The sequence below is a fragment of the Osmia lignaria genome, chromosome 3 (genome assembly GCF_051020975.1).
Source record: "Osmia lignaria lignaria isolate PbOS001 chromosome 3, iyOsmLign1, whole genome shotgun sequence".
Lineage (NCBI taxonomy): Eukaryota > Metazoa > Arthropoda > Insecta > Hymenoptera > Megachilidae > Osmia > Osmia lignaria.
In genome coordinates, this window is record NC_135034.1 from 6,577,625 (window position 1) to 6,597,427 (window position 19,803).

General features: G+C 35.3%; 4 protein-coding genes across 9 annotated transcripts; 2 read left to right on the forward strand and 2 right to left on the reverse strand.

The window, feature by feature from the left end:
• The first annotated feature begins 26 nt into the window (after window positions 1–26).
• Window positions 27–4,352, forward strand: Arfip (ADP ribosylation factor interacting protein arfaptin). 2 transcript variants are annotated; one of them, XM_034326168.2, is made up of 6 exons: window positions 27–163; window positions 711–899; window positions 994–1,161; window positions 1,226–1,547; window positions 1,626–1,803; window positions 1,883–4,352. In XM_034326168.2, the coding sequence occupies exons 2-6, from the start codon at window positions 728–730 to the stop codon at window positions 2,033–2,035; spliced, it is 993 nt and encodes a 330-aa protein (XP_034182059.1). In that variant the 5' UTR covers window positions 27–163; window positions 711–727; the 3' UTR covers window positions 2,036–4,352. The 2 variants fall into 2 exon arrangements, with proteins under 2 accessions (XP_034182059.1, XP_034182058.1); XM_034326167.2 differs by lacking the exon at window positions 27–163 and adding an exon at window positions 229–473.
• Window positions 4,353–4,398: 46 nt separating this feature from the next.
• On the reverse strand, window positions 4,399–5,246 carry LOC117605171 (mitochondrial import inner membrane translocase subunit Tim10 B). The gene is made up of 3 exons (XM_034326170.2): window positions 5,091–5,246; window positions 4,883–4,978; window positions 4,399–4,732 (listed from the first exon to the last, which is right to left on the reverse strand). The coding sequence occupies exons 1-3, from the start codon at window positions 5,112–5,114 to the stop codon at window positions 4,553–4,555; spliced, it is 300 nt and encodes a 99-aa protein (XP_034182061.1). The 5' UTR covers window positions 5,115–5,246; the 3' UTR covers window positions 4,399–4,552.
• A 537-nt stretch (window positions 5,247–5,783) lies between these two features.
• LOC117605169 (nucleoredoxin) lies at window positions 5,784–15,489 on the forward strand. Of its 2 annotated transcripts, XM_034326165.2 has the most exons (8): window positions 5,784–6,402; window positions 13,858–14,127; window positions 14,210–14,310; window positions 14,430–14,625; window positions 14,692–14,782; window positions 14,861–14,997; window positions 15,077–15,265; window positions 15,348–15,489. In XM_034326165.2, exons 1-8 carry the CDS (start codon window positions 5,914–5,916, stop codon window positions 15,405–15,407), a joined length of 1,533 nt encoding a protein of 510 aa, XP_034182056.2. In that variant the 5' UTR covers window positions 5,784–5,913; the 3' UTR covers window positions 15,408–15,489. The 2 variants fall into 2 exon arrangements, with proteins under 2 accessions (XP_034182056.2, XP_076549046.1); XM_076692931.1 differs by lacking the exon at window positions 15,348–15,489 and having other exon boundaries at window positions 15,117–15,258.
• Cdc45 (cell division cycle protein 45) lies at window positions 14,860–19,414 on the reverse strand. 4 transcript variants are annotated; one of them, XM_034326163.2, is made up of 11 exons: window positions 19,156–19,414; window positions 18,985–19,042; window positions 18,762–18,897; window positions 18,312–18,464; window positions 18,030–18,239; window positions 17,795–17,956; window positions 17,463–17,719; window positions 17,043–17,379; window positions 16,569–16,963; window positions 16,421–16,497; window positions 14,860–16,347 (listed from the first exon to the last, which is right to left on the reverse strand). In XM_034326163.2, the coding sequence occupies exons 3-11, from the start codon at window positions 18,810–18,812 to the stop codon at window positions 16,283–16,285; spliced, it is 1,707 nt and encodes a 568-aa protein (XP_034182054.2). In that variant the 5' UTR covers window positions 18,813–18,897; window positions 18,985–19,042; window positions 19,156–19,414; the 3' UTR covers window positions 14,860–16,282. The 4 variants fall into 4 exon arrangements, 2 of the variants coding, with proteins under 2 accessions (XP_034182054.2, XP_034182055.2); XR_004581615.2 differs by lacking the exons at window positions 18,985–19,042; window positions 19,156–19,414 and having other exon boundaries at window positions 14,860–15,507; window positions 15,595–16,347; window positions 18,762–18,935; XR_004581616.2 differs by lacking the exons at window positions 18,985–19,042; window positions 19,156–19,414 and having other exon boundaries at window positions 14,860–15,245; window positions 15,350–16,347; window positions 18,762–18,935.
• Between the last annotated feature and the right edge of the window lie 389 nt (window positions 19,415–19,803).

The window sequence follows — 19,803 nt, forward strand, 5'->3', positions numbered from 1 at the left end:
ATAAGAAAATTGCATTATAAGTTTGATCGGGTGTTTCCAAAAATCGTTTATATCACGCCACCTAGCTCGATATTCTGCACCTCTCATGAAACATTATAAAGATTCATTCTGAAGTTTTGTGTATAGAATAATAGGAATTACTTATATATCTTCTGACTTTGTAGTGAGTACTACTTTAAAATGATGTTTATTTCATTTACCAGAGATTTTAATCCTTTAACTACTCAAGCAATACTTCATCTTTGTACATGAACAAATATTACTTTGGTCACATTTAGTTTTAAAACAAGTGTCAGGTGACAGTTCCTGATGCTTCTTTTATTTATACAATTCAGTACATTAATGAAACATCAGAAATTAATATATTATAACATACTGTGTTAATTATAATTACTGCTTAAACCCAACATTTTTTATTTATGTATAACAATTTTTACAAACTACAGTGTTATAAAAAAAAATGGCGATTTCACGTAAACATTTTTCTCTTTTATATAAATTAATTTGTATTTTTTATGAAATTTAATGTTATTGTAGTTATTAAGTATTTTTATATAATTATTATAACCATGCATTCAGTACAGCATTTTTTGTAATACAAATTTCAGTCATTGTTAATTAGATTTTACAGATCATAATCTTTTGTATAATGGATCTGTTTTCAATGAATATGTTAAATATCATAACACTCTTTTTTTTATTTAATATAGCTGTCACATTAAGTGGAATGGAGCGAAGTATTCATGAAATGTTGAAAGATGCCCCATCTTTAAATGATAGTGATAGTGCAGTCCATAGTGGAACTCCACCACCTCATGTACCAAACAATTGTACTAGTGATAGTCAACCTAGACCAGCTACAATTAATTTAACTTTGGGTAGTCCTACTTCACAAGTGTGTAAGTGAAATGAATATAATTGAAATATATTGTAACAAGCATTTTATGAAACACTTGTTCTAAAATTATAAACGTGTCTTTATACTTGTGGCAGCTGTAACAGTATCTCCAAATACTCCTATTCAAAATGGTGATACGCAAACAATGCGTACTGCTCAAAGCAAAATTGAAAGCATCAAAAATTGGAGTATCTCTACTTACAAGTGTACAAGACAATTAATGTATGAGAAACTTGGGAAAACATCTCGTACAGTAGATTCAGGTAAGTTACAAATATATTTTGACTGTTAACACATTTTATAAATGTAACATTCTTTCATTTTTAGAGCTTGAAACCCAGATTGAGTTATTAAGAGACACTCAGAAAAAATATTGTAATGTTTTACGATTATCAAGAGCATTAGCTTCTCATTTTCATCATGTTGTTCAAACACAACATGCTTTAGGAGAGGCATTTTCCGAATTAGCACAGAAATCTCCGGAATTACAAGAAGAGTTTCTATACAATTCGGAAACACAAAGAAACTTGACTAAAAATGGTGAAACATTACTAGGGGCCTTAAATTTTTTCGTTTCTTCCGTAAATACACTTTGTAATAAAACTATTGAAGACACATTACTTACAGTACGACAGTATGAAACGGCAAGGTAATAAAATTTTACGATATTTGAATTGAAAAAAATTTCTTATTTATATAATAATATGTATTATTAATTTCTTTGCAGAATAGAGTATGATGCCTATAGAACAGATCTTGAAGCATTAGCACAGGCTACAAAATCTGATGGTAGCAATGCAGCAAGATTAGAAGAGGCTCAAGTTAATTATGAAGAGCATAAACAAAATTTTGAAAAACTAAGATCAGATGTTTCGATTAAACTTAAATTCTTAGATGAAAACAGAGTACGTTTTTACACGTTTATCTATTTTCTTTTAAGTATTTTTAACGTTTTTTTTTTTCTTTACCACATTCTTGTTACAGATCAAGGTAATGCATAAACAGTTATTACTGTTTCACAATGCAGTATCTGCCTATTTTTCTGGAAATCAAACGGCGCTGGAAGCTACATTGAAACAGTTTAATATAAAGGTTAAATCACCGAATTCTTCTTTACCGTCGTGGCTTGAACAGTAGTTATACTAGAAGAAATAAATCCATGTGTTGAAAGGTATGAATAAAAAGGTACATTCGTCCAAACGAATTTCTCTTTGAACAACAAAGAGAATGACAAGGTAGAATAACTTTCAGAAATTCTCCGAAATGTTACAAATCACTGCTGTTAAATAATTTATCAGTTCAAATGATTTTCGAAACGAAAGTGGATAAATAACGTAAAACCAGACTGAATTTTTTTCTAATTTATGCTTTAAATATTAGCCAGTATCTGTATGTGGTATATGCATCAACAAATCTTGATTATATGCAACTATTATTGACAGTTAAAAATATGCCATTTAAAGGATTTGGTAAAGATCTCTCTTTATTCAGTAGCAATGTTTACGAAACTTTAAAGGCAATAGGTATTTAATTTTTATATCAGGCTTCTTAGAGAAGTCCGAATGTAAATACATGAAATATGATATACTGAGCTTTGAATTTTATAGTATGTACAAAACGGTATTCATTGGTTCTTTATATTACATTTTGCACCAATTTAATAGATATATCACAGTTGCTGATAAGAGAACTACGATGAATTGAACAAATTATAAGCTTAGATATTTTTTGTACATACTTTTCATTCCATTTCACGGGTTAAATTTTGATTGAGCTTTACTTGTTCACCTTTCGCGAATGAATAATTATTCGTTCTTCATTTAAACAGTTCATTGATCTGTTTAATTAAAGAAGATATAATTACATGGCACACTTTTAATACTTCCTGAAATGTATTACATTTTTTACATTTCTGTATCTTATTTGTAATGTTTAAACGTTGACGTTATCTTCATATATTTACTGAGTTTTACGTCAAAATTAATCGTTTTAAAAAAGTTAAAGGGAGAATGAATTCTTAAACCTCGTACTTAGTTGTGTTCTTAGATTAACTTGCTTTCCTCATGCAATTTTTTAACATGAGATTTTTTACAATTATACTTATTTAATTATGATCTAATCAAATTAATTTATTAACTTATCATTATATAAGACAATTACGTTTACATTCTTAATCATATATATTTATGATTTAATTTTTACAAGTATTTACTTTCAAGTATTTTAAAAAACAAAGTATACGTTTATTGAGCTTTTTAGAATAGAGAAGTGTGATTTTATTGAGCATAATTATTTTTAATCAAAAGTATTTTAATTTAAATGGAAAAAGATGTTTTATTATTGCAAAGCAGACAAACTTCTAGTCATATTTTTTAAGTGAAAAATTTATATTTATATCTTTTTTTTTTAAACAGCAATACATATTGTCTGTACCGAGACATCACAGATCATTACGCTTCACAAATAGAAAATTCTTAATATATACCGCAGGTCACCAGAGTCCATAACTGCGAAAAGACCAGTTTTCGTTCTTCGCGCTTCTCCAGTGCGCATCTTCGCCCTGATTGGCGATACTCCCAAACGAAGTGGAAAGCGATTAGCAGAGAGTTCGCTGCGCTCCCCCACCATCTTCCAACCTGCGCGTCGCAGTTATGGACTCTGGTGAACTGCGGTATAGATAAAATAGCCATATGGCATACATTATTATTATTATTTGTTGCTTCAACCTATAGTTTATACTGAAATGGATAGCACTTTAAACTATAAAAATTAATCTATTAAAATTATATGAATATGTTTTATTATTAATATTCAAATACATTTCTTCTCATGAGATCATAAATGAATTTTTTAATGTGCATAAAATAATACATATATAACTGAACTGTATATGTATTTCATATACAATTCACTATATTTTTTAAACTTCTGAAAATTCTCATCATTGTAAATTTAAAACAATAATGATAAACACTAAGATAAAAACTATGACTCATGAAGTAGTAATGATATTTTACTTTCTGCATAATTAGCTTTACATAGTGTGCAATCTCTAAAGATCAAATTCTTTTTTATATTCTGTTAAAGTTCATAAGAAATGCATTCCATTATTTAACAAGTTTTGTTAAGAATGTTTTAGGCCAATAAAATACATTGTAATTAAATAAAAATAAAATCTTATATTTATTATTAAGTAGAAATAAGAATGAAGAATAATGTTGAATGACTTACATAACTAAAATGTGCAGTTTAAGCACTTTTTAATTTATAAAACATATTGTAGCGACTGTATTATGTTCCTAATCATGATGTTGTTGTGTGTATATTATGTGTATACAAACTCCAAATAATAAATGAATGCTTATATATCTTGCTTTTTACAGAATTTTCGTTACTTGGTGATACTTTTTTTGTATTAATGTTGGATTTTTATTTTAACATTGGGAATATAATACTGAAAAAATTAATTTATTGTTCCTTAAAATATACAATTGTTTTATGATACAGTGGTACAAACAACAATCAAAAACAATCAGCAACAGTTACATATATAATGACATACAATTTTATTTTTAAAAATATTTAAAATTATATTACACAAAAATATTATTTTCCTTAAACATGTAACAAAAGATACTATTAATTTACATAGGATTACTGTGTTGTATTTTCAACGGTCTGTTCTTGTTGCGTTTGTGTTTCTAAATCTGCTTGAGATTTTTGAAGTTCTTCCATACTTTTCCGTAAAATAGTAGGCTGTACTTCCATAAATATTTCCATTATTTTATGATTAGCATGAATATGTTTGCCTGAACAACTCTCTATACATTGATCCTATAATGAATTAAAAAAGTATATTCTAGCAAAGAGGATGATTTAAAATTCATAAATAAATAAATATCTCTATTTTCTACATTATTTCAAATATATATTGTATAAATAACCCAATAATATGTTACAAATATTATTGGTTATAAAACACACCTCTTCAGCAGAGATATCCCTTGAAAGAAGTGTACTCACACAAGTTTTGAAACATGTCTCAGATATTTGATTATACAAAAGTTGAAAATCCTTCATCTACAAAATAATTATTACATAAAAATATGCTTTTATAGTTACTTGTATTTGTAACAACACAGGTTAGGAATTAGTACTTCATTATTAAAATAAATTGATAACAATTAAATACATTTCTAATAACTGTGGCATCCATGTTTAAATAATATTCTTTAATCTTTTAATTTATGTAATTCTTATGCAAAATTATAATATTTGCCGGTTTTGTTTTCGTTGAGGTTAGTATGCCACCGTAACTTTAAATTTGTAATTATACAACTCTTCGATATCGACTTACGATATATCTTGTTTGATTTTTATAATATAATATAATATTATATAAATTAAGTAAATGAGCAAAAACGCATTATATAGGCTAAGTATAATAGCTTACACAAAAAAAAAATCTTTACAATAAATAAGTAGTAAGAAGTAGGTATTCGTTTTATATTATTCACTGAAAAATCGAATACAAGCATTGAATCTATAAATAATGTGAATAACTATTAATTTCATTTAGTATTATCTATCTATGTTATTTTTTTATTTTATATTAATAATCTCTATGTAATACAGTGTTAAATAATATGTATAAATGCGTACAAATTATAAAATAATGTTGTAGTAAACATTATATACACTATTACACGCAAAACAAGTTGAAAAAATGAATATATTCATATGAAAAGTTTATACAAAACGATAAATATATGTTAATTACAAAGAAACATTCGATTCTTGGTATCAAGAAGCGCGCTTACATCGGAGAAGTTCGGGAGTACTCGGCTTCGATCGGATCGAACCGTTTATGATTGGTTGTCGGTTCCGAGGCAGCGAAACGTGAATCAGTTGGCGCTGACGGAACGAAGGAGCAGGTCGATTCGATATAGTGTGAAAACGGAAAGATTTGTCGGTGCGTGTCGCCGGTGAATGAAGCGGGCTAATTATTACGTGCGATGGCCGCGTGCTACAGCGAGCAGGCATCATCCACCTCGGGAAACGTAACGAAAAAGTCACCTGCAGCCGCCGCGAAATCAGTCTGCTGGCAACACAGACTGTTCGGTAAACAACTGTCGCGGTGCAGTCAGGTTAATCAGCAAGAAACAAAACCGTGCGATGCAAGTGGTACTCTCGTTGACGAGGATGGCCAGCCAACTTGTGAGGTGATCGGTGTGTACTTTAGTTTTATTAACCCCGGTGCTACCTGCGATGACTTTACGCGTCAGCTGCTCGATCTTTACGCGAGTGTCAATTCGTCGCACGCGGAAAATGACCGAGATGCGGACAGTTCTAACAGAGAAAGAGAAAGGAAGAAAAGGTTCGAGGTCGTGCACGTGGTTCTCTGGAGTAACGTAGCCGACGTCCTCGACTTTGAAGACAGTTTTCGCACACACGTTTCGGAATTACCCTGGTTAGCAGTGCCGAACTTAGATTATGAAAGAAAGGTAGGACGCATCTCTTCTACTAGTCTTTTCCGCAACTATGCTAACATTTATAAAATTCTCTAAACTATTTATAATTTATTTCATTACATTTTTTTAAAATTTTTGTTATAATTAGTATTTAAGCCAATTCTTAGTATCTGTTACATTAACACATCATGAATATTCATTGGTACCATTTCACACTGTATTAGTCACTTCAAGTCTTCTGTGAAGTTTTGTACATTTCCCTATTTTATTTTACCGTGGTACCTCCGATCATCTCTGTCAAATAACCTTTTACATTAATCGAAATTACAACGACCATAAGAGCACTTACACATAATTACCTCCCTCCGCCTCCTTTTTCTGTTTCAAACCGATATCACCGACTCTTTATCGTTCAATCGCGCAAGCATGCATGAGCTTCAATTAAATTCAATTAAATAATTAGACTCGGTTTTTAAGTCGAATAATGGCCATTATTCACTGGTACACCCATTCAAATAATTTATGAGTTCTTGAAACTTTCAGAGGGTTCCTATTAAATATACTCATTTCAGTGGCTTTTATCGCGTATGTACTTATTTCTGGTTTCATTAGATCGTTCGTGGATTTTTCACGATATTGTGGGAAATTTACGGTCAGACGAGTTGGTATGATCAATTGAAGCGAGTATATTCGAAATTTGTATACACACGGCTGTCATAAAGTTACACATGTACATATAGACAGGGGCACACATGCCGTTATGCAGAAGGACTGTGCGCGCAGCGCCTTTTTTATTTCCAACGGGTGTTTTAACCCCTCGCCAGACGTGCTATTTAGGGTCCGATTTTATTTGCACCGACACACCAGGCAGAGCCGACTTTCTCTAACTAAAAATCGTTGGTAATATTTTCCACAACGCATCTGCTACCGCCGCACGCTCGGCGAACTTTTAGTTTAGACCAGCACTTTTTTTTCGGTTCGGCATTCTCCCCTCCGTAGGTATATTTCATTTTCTTTTTATATTCCACTAGTAATTACTATCGAATATCATTTTTTACGGATTAAATTAAAATTCTAATCTCATAATTCAAAAGAAAGCTATTTTGACATCGGTTTCGCCGCGAAGGCTGACACCATAAATTATAAAAATCAACATAGATGGATAAAAAAAACACTGAGAATCGTATCGGAGTTAAGGACCGATTTCTATGTAGAGGGCGCAGCGATAAATTCGAATTTTTATGAAAATGTTTTTGGCGAAATTTTTGATTAATGTATGAATTAATAAATTCAATTGAAGACGATGTTATTCCTGGCAATTAAAGCGGACGGCTAGGCTGCTTCGTACATTGATCTTTTCATCACCCACGCACCCTCGATGACGCACACACATATCTCTTGTCTCAAAAGTTCGAGTGACTCCGCGTTACGTCACGGCATTTTAAACACGCATAGCAGGTATTTGCATTACCGCGCGATTTTTATACAGTTTGATGAGCGTCTATCGTATGTCGGTAGAGTAGCGAATTAAAAAAGATACGTATAGTTTCTATGTTGTACTTTAGGGTAGTAGCTCACGATCGAACGCGGTATCGATACCGCACAGCTCCTAAGATGAATATTCTCGATACTTTGTTGCGTGTATACGCATTACTGGTATATAAATGTAAGAGATGATCGGAGTTCGTTATTCTCTTACTTTTTTCCACGATCATTAGTCAGGCCACTCGAGCTGCTGGTGTCTGTGATGCATATACATATAACTCGATAGTCTGATTCGCGAGTAAATGTAACGATAAGCGTCCTGCGCAATTAGCGTCAAGTAGCTTCGTGATTCTTCCTCGCTCGTTATTCCGCCTATCTACCCGATCCACCCTGAGAATCACCCCCTTGAAATCGTAGATTCTTTGTGTACCGTTCCATTCATTTAACAATAAGAAGAGCAACTTCGGTTTATGAAACGTTATAAGGAAGGAAGCATGAAATTTCTTAGTTTATACTGAAAGTAAACGAACGAATCTAAAGCATATATGTACTTTTCTTAACATTTAACAAGTTGAAAGATTGACGTAATTAGCAGCAATGGCGGTTGCCGATAGAAGCTATCGCGCTCTCAGCGCGCATCATTAACGCGTTAAATGCAGCGATGATAATGGACGTATGAAGCATAGCGCGCTACAATGATAATTGTTCAGCATATGGTTTCTGGTAAAGGGTTAACAGAGTACGTATAGCAACAGTAGAGGCTGTTTCCGAATGGTCCCCCCCAAAATTAAGAACTAAGGTTCGGTATATAACCTAAATTGACTGTAAGAAACTGATTAAAGTTGGTTTCACAGCTGAATGTGTTACCTAACCTAACCTAACCTTATCAGGATATCTCAAAAACGGTAAGACAACCAGCTCTGAAACCAACTTTAGTCGGTTTCTTGTAGTCAATTTCAGTTATATATCGAACCTGAGTTCTCAATTTTGGGGGGAGGCCATTCGGAAACTTATCCAGAGTAGATACGTCCAGTTTGACAAAATTGAACGTTTAGCGATATAAAGGAAGCTTGACGGTGCGGTAGGATATCCGTCGCTTGAACGATGTAATAAAGGCACGGCTGCTCATCGTTTGTACGACGTAAACCGTTTTCATAAAGGTACACGCCTTTGCCTTGAACGGGGAAACGCCGAGAAAAAGAGTGAAGCCGAGCAGCCTTTCCATTCGGGGTGGTCGACCCATATCTTCTGCAAATAGCTTTCTCATTCGACCGGCGAGATCAAGAAAGCGACGAAAGGTAGCGTAGGAAAAGAGAGAGGAAATATATATTTACGTTTGTGTATGTACACGTATCGAAAGAAGAGCGAGGGAGAGAGTGAATTAGCGCGATGCACAGGTCTCTTCCCACGAAAACGACTGAAACGAGAAAAAAAAAAAGAAAAAGAACGAGAGAAACGTTGGAATCTAGATAGACTTTGAGGTAGTTCGTGCACAGAGTGGCCCGTACGCGGCGCTATGTAATCCTCGGCTACGTCTCCTCCGCCTTTCCTCTTCGGCTCCTGTCTGCTTTTTAGCCCAGCATATCGTGCAGATTACATACGACCTACTCGGCGATGGTCAAAGGAAAAGTGAAGCACATGCGAATCGCCCGAATAAATGTATTTCACTTCGTACGACTCGAAAACCCGCGCGAAACCCTTCGAACGCTTTGACGCCAACGAAGGCCGACAGTATCGCGCGGATAAGTGGTAGAAAATTGCGCAAGAAAAAACTTTTTAATGTTCCACACCGTCTGTCGCCGTACGCTTGGATTACTTTTCATGATACGTCTTTTATCAGGGGGATTCGTTTCGTTAAATTATTTCATCTCGAGCTGTATGTGCACTTTTTTTTCTCCCTCTATCTCAGGTATCGCTAAACTCGTTGCTACGTATTTTTATCGTAGATAGCGGTGTCCATGATGCTTTCCTTTTGTGACCGGCTTGACGACAACGCGATCGTGTCTCCATTGTCGTTTCTAAACCCTACGAGATCGATCCTTAACAGAATGCAAGAACCTTCTTCCACGTTCTACAACTGTTCAACTTCGCACACAAACTTATACAGTCGTTTGCGTGTAATTGAAAGCGGTAGCTTAAGACGCTGCTGGGGTTGACCAATAGAAACAGTGGTCTCGTCAGTCTCGGTCGGACGAGATGTCGGGAGGCCGCGATATCTATATATAACAGGGGTGCGCAACTCGAAACCTTGAGAATTAAAATTAAATGAAATTCTCCATCCATTAATGATATTTAGAATTCATGCTACATTAATTATTAAGTATTTACATAAATGAACAGCATTAAGATTAGATCGGTATGGTATATTAAAACAGATATTTCCACGTATTTCCATGTTTCTTACTCGTTACAGCGCGCAAGCGATTAAATAGCCAAGGTAGTTGAATAGCTTCGACGCACGCGACCCTTAAAACATTTCCGAGCCGCTTTACCAACTAAAAGTCAGTAAATGTAGAGTCCATGTACAGGGTGTTAAAAAATACCCTGAATGGATCGAGAAAAATCGAAGTGAAAAGTTCTGTAGCATTTTTCAATGGGATCAGTAGTTTAGCCACATTTCGTTGTTGAAAATTGAAAATTTCACCAATCAGTGCGCAGCTTGGGTGGCAAGACCCGCGGAGTAGGAGACAAGCCTTAGCGTCGCGCTTGCGCAATGCGCATGCGCCGAGAGCTCAAGCTGCGCGCTGATTGGTCAATTTTTCAATTTTCAACAACGAAATGTGGCTAAACTACTGATCCCATCGAAAAATGCTACAGAACTTTTCACTTCGATTTTTCTCGATCTATTCAGCGGTGTAGAGGTCTTTAGGGTATTTTCTAACACCCTGTATTTGCATATCACAAATTAAAAGCGATTTTTATAGATAAAATATAAATTGCATTTCACAAGATGAAGCGTTTGTCGATAACGAGAAAGTTTTTCCGGGAAATTTACCACGACAAAGCGTGCGTTGTGCACCTCTGTCGTTCACGAAGGAGGCGATTGAACGCGCGCGAACGAGTCAACAGTGATCTCATCCCTTCCCCTCCATCGCTCGTCTTCTACCCGATGTCACGGTACGGCAAGGGGTTTCCCCTTGCTGAAGAGGCCAAGCGGCAGTGTCTGGTGGAAAATAAGAATTCAAAAACGTCACTTTTCGAATTATCTTCCATCGTGAATTCTCTCTTAACCTCGTACCTGCATTCATATTTACCAAAGAAACTTGAACTTGAGATCCAATAAACGATCTCATCGATTTCGATACGCTTTCGATATTTATCGATCTTTCGAACGTTCGATCAGAGCAAGTTCAAAGAATAGTGATAATACAGTAGCATTTCCCGTAGCGATACAAGTTGCTCGGTGGAGAGAAAGGGAATCGACGAGGGTAAGCGGGTGATGGAGCAAGGACGTCACGGGGGAACGAGCAAGCAGGAGCGATGGAAGCGTCGTGGTAGGGGACATACAGACCACCGGGGGAAATAACGATAGCACCGTCGGCAGCAACGGCAAGGGAGGACGTACGCGTTATCGACCGCTCCAGACGGAGACGGGAAACGAACGAACGTATATACGCGGCCTGTGCGAACAAACGAGAGAGAAATGCCGTAGGAAATATACGAAGGGACGAGGTAATGCCTCCCTGTGGAGGGTCGCGATAACGTACGACGTCGCACGTTCGGTACCTAGAGGAGAGAGACCCTTCTTGCCTTATTCTGACGCTCACCCTTCCTTTGTGTGCGGCTGGAACGCGCATCGCTCGACAATTTTAACGTGTCTCGATTTCCCTCGATCACCAGGACAAAAGGGATTCGTTTGAAAGTTTTCAACGAAACGTCTTGCCGTTTAGACCCGGTGATAGTTTCAAAGAGGATCGATTTGTTGACTCGCTCTGTACATAGATAGCGACAGGTGTCTGGTACAAAGTTTTATTGAAACCTTTTCAGCCTTGACGGAGATGTCCCTTTTATCTTTGCGGTACGCTTCCACTTTATGGCAGCTAGTCGATTCTATTCGCTCATTGTCGTTTCATTTTCAAACGGATCCGTGTTATCGGTGGAAAATGAATAATATTATCTGTCGTAAGGTACCATCGCTGGGAGACTGTACAAACGAGACCGCGCTTTTAGAGGGAAAAAAGGAATTTAATATTTACGGGGTAGACGGTACTCGTTAAACTGGACAAAACATGTTTACAGGGGAAGTTGGGGAACACGGAAATTGTAAAATTTATGAAACTTTGTGTACCAACAGAGTAGTTCATCCGGAATATAAACTTTTCATTGGTGTTATAGTATGGTTTTAAGGGGTGAAATCGCTCCTTTAAAAAAAATGCTTTATTTTTTTCTCGAGAATATAGAATGGCTGAAAACGCTGTTTCAATTCTAAGTCTCATCTTCATTATCTACTCCACAGTAGAAGGCTTTCACAATGTGTCTATTGTACTTCGATCTTTTCTGCTCCTTTTTTTCCCCTAGCGATCAGACAGCTTAACAAGAATCGGTTTTCGACATTAACGATAGGTAGTCGATTGTCTTCCTAACAGAATTACTTCCTAACATGTTCTGCAAAAATCAGTGGTACGGATTTGATGATTCAGAAATTCTTCCGTTCTTTCAAAGATCTTTTAATAATTATTTTGGCTAAAAATTGTTTTAAAGGATATTTGAAAATTTGAAAAATTTGAAAAATCATTGACAAAATCTGACGAATGAGAAAATAAAAAATCATGCGGTCTGCGTTGTTTAAGAATGATTCCCTTTTCTCCGAATCAGAACATAAGCTTCACGCTTTCCTACCTTTTTCTCTTTCCACGTTTGATGTTACTGTAATCGTGCAGCCTGCTAGAAGAGACGACAGTACTTACTTATTATCGGCCGAGCTCTATTCTCGATAACTTCGCCGGTAAACCAGACATTTCCTTTCCCCTTATAGAAAAGAGAAGAAACGATCCTTAAAATATGTATTTCTCTTCGCTCAGACGTGACATCGAAAGGAGTTGATTGCTTATCCACGAAGAAAACGGAAATTTTCCCGCTGTCTGTGTCTTTTCTACTTCCGGTATATATATTCTTTCTTATCTCTTCCGGTGTGGAAAACTTTCAGCCAGTTTCTACTATCACCCTCGAAACCCTTTCTCCACCCCTTTCCTCTTGTAGCACTGTAATCATGCAGCCAGGGGCAGAAGGGATAGCACTCATTGTCAGCAGACATTACTCCCCCTCTAGACACTCGTTGCGCCCCTTTTTCGTCGTAGTTGAGCTCCGTGGGTTTGACCAGCAAAGGATAACGGAAGAAACGGAGGCCGTGCTCTACGTGTTTCGAATATCTCCTACGCTCGTTGTATTCTTCTCACGCTTCTCGAAATTGATGGGCTTTCGATCTTACTTCTTTCCTTTCTTTTTTATGGGAGCCAATACTCGACGCGAGCTGAATTCGAACCACCGACAGTAATTCCGCAAATTGTACGACAGGTATTCCAAGAAATATTATTTGTGATTAATTTTTGCTTTCGTATCTTATAATTAAAAAAAAAAAAAATAGAAATTCCATCAGTAGGGCCGGCCCTGAGCCCAGGCAGACTAGGCGGCCGCCTAGGGCCCCCCAAGGTCCAGGGCCCCCATAAAATGATTCTGCGTCTATATCGATATTAATCGATGTAAATGCAAATTTAAATTAGTTATACAAGGTTTAATGTTAATTTTATAAATTTTATTTGAGCTCTTTTTTTTATGTCATATATCTGAAGGGGCTCCCCTCGGATCCCCGAAATCTCAGGGTCGGCCCTGTCCATCAGAGCGCTTGATATAATCTATATCTTCCTTTTTTAATTTTCTACTTTGATCTCCGGTGGAAATCTCTCGGCGCTTTGATGCAAAAGCGAAGGAATATTCATGAAGTACTTCCGAGGATTGACATTGAAATAATCTTACAGAGACTTTATTTTTTATTTTCTTTTACAGACCAGACTGACTCGGAGGTACCGAATAAAGGCCGGTGTGCCGACTCTGATCTTATTGGACGGTTCCAACGGCTCGATAATAACCAGAGGAGGTGTGGAACGAACGATCGGTGATCCTGGTGGAGCTGAGTTTCCTTGGAAGCCACCCCATCCGAAGGCTGCCCTCGAAGATGGTCCCTTGTTACCATGCGGCGCTCGGGATAGTAACGAACCCATGCTGCACGAGGAGTTACGGCACTGTTTTAAGGGTGTTTACTTTAGCGCACACTGGGTATACAATTTAAGAAAATTTTTTTTTAAAGAAATTCTATGCCATATGTTATAAATAATTACATATGCTTTTTCCCGTTTAGTGTCCACCTTGTAAAGCGTTCACCCCACAACTCGTAGATACCTATCAGAGAATCCGAGAGAGGGGTCATGACTTCGAGGTGATTTTTGTGAGTTCAGATAGGTCAGTTTGATAGATTACGTTATTAATTAAAATTACAACTGGTTCCTTGATGGTATATTCAACTATAATTGAAGATTTTTTGGTAATGTTCATTAAAATGCAATTTTTTATACTTTCAGGAGCGAAGAGTCTTATAACGTTTATATTGAAACGATGCCTTGGTTGAGGATACCTTTTAGTCAGGAGGAGAGACGGAAAAAATTAGCGAGAGCTCTCGATGTACAAGCAATACCCACTTTAGTGGTACTCGATCCTCGGGATAACATTATAACGTTGGATGGACGAGCCGAGTTGCTAGAAGATCCCGAAGGATTGGTAAATGAAACTGAATCTGAAAAAATTGATTTTTGTTCGTTACTCTATGGATGTTATATTTTATAGAATTTCCCATGGACCAGTCGCCTGGTGAATATTTTAACCGAGAAGTATGCCACTTCGTTGCACGATGCACCGGCGATTATACTTTTTGTTGGTAGGTTGCTACGTGTGTAATATTTTTATCTCTTTGATTGTTTTATTTTTATTTTACGCTCATTATATCTTTCAATAGAAGGTGAAGACTGCGAGATTCAATTCGCAGAAAGTGTATTAATGCCAGCTGCCCAAGCGTACAGGAAACATAGACCTGATTACGATCCAAACTATGACGATCCTGATGATGTTTTACAATTTTATATAGCATTAGATGTAAGTACCGTTTCAGGTGTAGATGGTAATATGATTATTTTGTATTTAATAGGTACATCATTGCTTTTATTTATCACAGTGTGAAACGTCCGACATTCTTCGCGAATTTGTTGGTTTAGACGATGCTGTCCCACTTTTAACAGCGATTGATATACCTCGAGGAGTTTATGTCGTGATGGAGGATGGCGCCGAAATAACTGTAGATTCAGTACAACAGTTTGTCGATGGATTTCGTAACGACAAATTACCTACGAACAAAATAGCTGCGGTACACAAAATTCCAACCAAAAATGATCAGGTTTCTACTTGAATTTTTATTCGAGGAACGATTTGATAGAAATTTATTGCAGACCATGCGAAGGAAGGAGCAGTTAGGTTTTCCATGTGGTCATTATACAACCACAAAATAAAGAAGCCCCCATCCTCTCTTCTCGATCCTATCTCTGTGATACCATTGCTCCTTTCGTAGGAAGGATCTCGCGCAATGTTGCGTTTGTATTCGCACAACCCCTTTGTGGAAATAACCAAAAGACATGTATTATAATATCATAGTCAATGAAAACTGAGCGAATTGTATTTTTAAGTGTACACACGCACATGTTAATATATTCTAATGTATTACATAATAAACGTCAAATGAACCACGTCAAAGGTATCTTGGATTACTACAAATTTATTGACACTTTTGTTTTTCATTTTGTAAGTATATTTATATAAAAATTACATCATACATTTACAATCTAGTAATTTATTTTTTACAACGTAGTTACTTTCTTGAACGTTTGTATTAGGTTGTGTAATAAATTATCGCCTTTTTTGTATTTTATTTTTTTCCCGCAATTTTTCGAATTAAGTAACTTTAATCAATTTTCAGGCTTTTGACATCTGTACATATATACTTTACCTATCAAAACACAAAATTGCGGTAAAATAATAAAATACAAAAAACGCGAGAATTTATTACACAACCTAATATTTAACCTGATTTAATTATTTTCATTCCATGATCGGAAAGAAACGTATCATTCAACCGCGTTAATTTCGCTTTATACATGTGTCTATAATACAATTAAACCTATATGCGTCGTCAGTTATAAAATAAATATGTGTAATTCGCGTTAACCAAAAAGCCTACGGTATGTCGTAAAAAATAAAGGAAAATTACATTGATCTTATTCGTCGTATTATTTAAAAATTATTGTCACTATTTGTACTATTCGACCTAAAAAATAAATATCGGGAAAGGATTTCTTATATTTATACGTCATATTAATTATTAAAATTTTTACACTAGGAGAGCTGCCAGAGCATTTAAAAATTTCGATCTTTCTTCGGTTTTCAGTCTTATTACTGGAACAGAAAATAATAATACTTATCTTCAAATAATAATTACAAAATAAAATTATAAGGTGAGAATTCTTACCTGTGGTATCAAAATAATCTGCCTCTATATACGAGTTTGTATTTTTAGCCGCTTGTTCAAAGGCTCTTCCAAATAAACTGAAAAATAAGTGTATCATAGTAATTAAATTAAATTGAAAATATTTTTCATAATTATTTGTAATAGTTACCTTTTTGGTTGGTCTTCGCATACTGGTGGTATACCCACCATGAGAGATGTACCCATTTCCTCGTTATATATCGAAGAAGCTACAAGTGGCCATTCTGGTGCTCGTCTATTTTTTGAAGAGTCCACATAAGCCTTTAAAATATACTGAGATAATATCAATAACGGATATGGATGTGTGAACATATGACTGTTAATACATCCTTCAGGGACAATTACGTAAAGAAACGAACCAGCGCTTCTAATCTGTTTCATCTGTAAAATACTTTGTGCAGCCTTGAAAATATTATTGAGCATAAATTTTGCTTTTTCTATACCACTTTCTAAAATACCCTTTTTCGTGCGTGATAAACAATCTAATGCATCTAAAAAACAACGTTGCGGTAACTTTTCTTTCGACTAAAACAATTAAAAAAAAATTAATAGTAGTATTAATACATTCATAGAAGTATATGTTAAAGATATATAAATGTCTTACAGAAGATTCCATTAAGGCTAGCATAGCATAGACTATGTCTGATGCACAGTATTTAAACCTGTAACCATACTGAAGAGTAAAACTTGTCCCGATAATAGTATCTACTTTATATTTTCCTGCTAATTTTTCAACCATTTGCCTAAATTCTTGTCTAAGCGTTAGATCCATTGCAGAAAATCGTTGCCTCGATTGTGCTAAAGGTAAACCCATTTCAGCTAGAAGTTCTTTTAGACGTTGTTCTCCTCTAATCGACCAAAGTCGTAATGATACTGCAGTTGGTATCGAATGTCTTAAACTAGCTTCTACGGTCCAATGCCGATATAATACAAGTAAGAGACTGTTTTATGCATAAGGAAATTAATATTATATTTTGATATACATAAATTTCATAAGAGAAAAAAATTACTTTTGAAAGGATACTCTTTATCATAGGTAATTCTGACTGTACTTTGTTGTTGTTGCTGTTGCTGCTGCTGCTGCTGTTGATCAACTTCAGCTCCTTGTCTACGTGTTAACCTAGAGACGTGAGCTTGAAGGGAACCCTCTTCAAGAATGCTTAATCTTGATTCTACTTTACCAAGAATAGCTTGTTCGGTAGAGCCAACTATTGCCCACCAAACCATATCCAAATTATCTTTCGACATATTCCATGCCATGTCAAAAACGAGCATTGCACTCTACAAAAATAAAAATTCAGATTTTTCAATTTCATAGTTAATAATTTATTATTGGTTTATTTGAACAGTCCATACTGATCTGCCATAATAACTATACTGTGTATAATTAAATAAAATAGTTGCTCGCTTTTCGGACCACTTTCTTCGTTCGACCCTTTTAATAATATCCTCTTCGTTTAATCTTCGCCGTTTTCTTTGAGTTTCATCTGTTTCCTCCTCGCTATCATTTTCATCAGACTAGAAAAAAGGAAATTTATCTCCAATGTTTGGTCATTTACTTAGATATTCATAAAAAACGAAAGGTATTTACAGAATCATCTCTAAAGACTTCATTATATTCTGGAATTTCTTCATCTTCATCAGCCTTTCCAAGTATACACACTTGACTTTCAGAATATATATTACATAAATCATAGGGCCTATGACTATCGAGAACATAAAATATCACAGACTCTGCAGGCTGTAGTAATTCTACTAGATCTAATGTACCACCGCAATTTATAAAAATAACATTCTTTATCTGAAAGTATAATATTATATTTAGTACTTATATCAACATAGACCCTATTGTAAAAGAATATAATTTCAATACCTCTTCGCAATGTTCTTCAAATGCATGGACCATGTCTTGAACACCCTGAACAGGTATAAGCGTATATATCATGTTATCATTTTTAAAAAGTTGCTGCAAGATTCGACAAGCACAAATAGCGTCAACATCAAAATTAACTAACAGCAGACATCTCTATAATAAAAAAAAATGTATATCAACGTTCACATTCAAATTTAATGGTTCTGAAGTTTGATATAATTTACTTCATACACATTTATCAATACGGAAAATTTTAATACAAATTCATAAGTGTTAATTGATAATATTTAACAAGTAGAAATAAAAGGCAAACTAAAAACATATTGATATTATCAATTATATTCAACTATAATATAAAATTTCAAATATATCTAATAAAATTGTTTAACCTATGCAAATGTGACAGATTAACAAATTTTTAAAATGCATACGACTGGAACGAGAACTCACATCATCTCTTATCAAACGATAAAATCCTCTTTCTAAATCTTCCACAAACATGTTGCAACGATTCTCGGCATGGGAATATTCTTTGTGTACTGTGCTTCTGTTATTCTATTTCACAGTTTTTCATTTGCCGCTAAAACTAAACACAATCCCTTAATCATTGACTACAAAGTACTGTAGATACAAATCTATACTCAAAGGTTGACTATATAGTCAAAGGTTTTACCAATTTCACCTTTACCACATCTCACACTGGCGAGTGACGAGGGGTGCAGATCTACCTGCTAAACATACATATACCCTTATTTTATTTTCTGCGCTCATTTAATTTGATGTAATTATCTTCTTAGCTTATGGAATAAACTCCTTAGGAGGACGAACATGTTGATTTTCTTACTTCCGTCTGCACCCTTTATATCTCTGATTCCACTATATCTCTGCACCCTTATATCACGGCATTCCTTACATCCCAGCAACCATTACATCTCAGTATTCCTAACATCTCTGCATCCCTTACATCTCTGCACCCTTATATCACGGTATTCCTTACATCCCAGCAACCCTTACATCTCAGTATTCCTAACATCTCTGCATCTCTTACATCTCTGCATTCCTTACATTCCTGCCTTATTTATATCCCAACATCCCTTACATCCCTGCATCCCTTACATGCCTGTATCCTTTACATTCTTGTATCACTTATATTCCTGCATTCCATACATCCCAGTACCTCCCTCAAATTGAGTTGAAATTTTTGCGGCTACAAGGCCTGCGATTTTATACAAATTTAGTTCCTCTCTTCGCCACCAGAGGGCGTTGATTCGACATCGAAATTTTAGTTCACATTTTTGCCGCCAGAGGGCCAGAAATCGAGCAAGATTTAGTTCCTTTTTTCGCCGCCAGAGGGCGCTGATTCGACATCGAAATTTTTAGTTCCATTTTTTGCCGCTAGGGGGCGCTGTTTTTCGAAATTTTCGCGAAATTCTCGAAAAAGATAGCGCCCCCTAGCGGCAAAAATTTGAACTAAAATCTCGATGTCGAATCA

What these genes read in the sequence shown, in the direction of transcription:
- Cdc45 (XM_034326163.2), bottom strand. Translation starts at nt 18,812, where the DNA reads ATGTTTGTGGAAGATTTAGAAAGAGGATTTTATCGTTTGATAAGAGAT. An exon ending in ATAGTTATTATGGCAGATCA is followed by an intron (nt 17,720 to 17,794) that starts GTATGGACTGTT and finishes TTATTTTTGTAG; the next exon opens with AGTGCAATGCTCGTTTTTGA. An exon ending in AGATTATTTTGATACCACAG is followed by an intron (nt 16,348 to 16,420) that starts GTAAGAATTCTC and finishes TTTCTGTTCCAG; the next exon opens with TAATAAGACTGAAAACCGAA.
- Arfip (XM_034326167.2), top strand. An exon ending in TAGTCCTACTTCACAAGTGT is followed by an intron (nt 900 to 993) that starts GTAAGTGAAATG and finishes TACTTGTGGCAG; the next exon opens with CTGTAACAGTATCTCCAAAT. An exon ending in ATCTCGTACAGTAGATTCAG is followed by an intron (nt 1,162 to 1,225) that starts GTAAGTTACAAA and finishes TTTCATTTTTAG; the next exon opens with AGCTTGAAACCCAGATTGAG.
- LOC117605169 (XM_034326165.2), top strand. Translation starts at nt 5,914, where the DNA reads ATGGCCGCGTGCTACAGCGAGCAGGCATCATCCACCTCGGGAAACGTA. An exon ending in TTTACTTTAGCGCACACTGG is followed by an intron (nt 14,128 to 14,209) that starts GTATACAATTTA and finishes TTTCCCGTTTAG; the next exon opens with TGTCCACCTTGTAAAGCGTT. An exon ending in AATTTTATATAGCATTAGAT is followed by an intron (nt 14,998 to 15,076) that starts GTAAGTACCGTT and finishes TATTTATCACAG; the next exon opens with TGTGAAACGTCCGACATTCT.
- LOC117605171 (XM_034326170.2), bottom strand. Translation starts at nt 5,114, where the DNA reads ATGGATGCCACAGTTATTAGAAAT. An exon ending in ATGCCACAGTTATTAGAAAT is followed by an intron (nt 4,979 to 5,090) that starts GTATTTAATTGT and finishes ATTATTTTGTAG; the next exon opens with ATGAAGGATTTTCAACTTTT. An exon ending in GGGATATCTCTGCTGAAGAG is followed by an intron (nt 4,733 to 4,882) that starts GTGTGTTTTATA and finishes AATTCATTATAG; the next exon opens with GATCAATGTATAGAGAGTTG.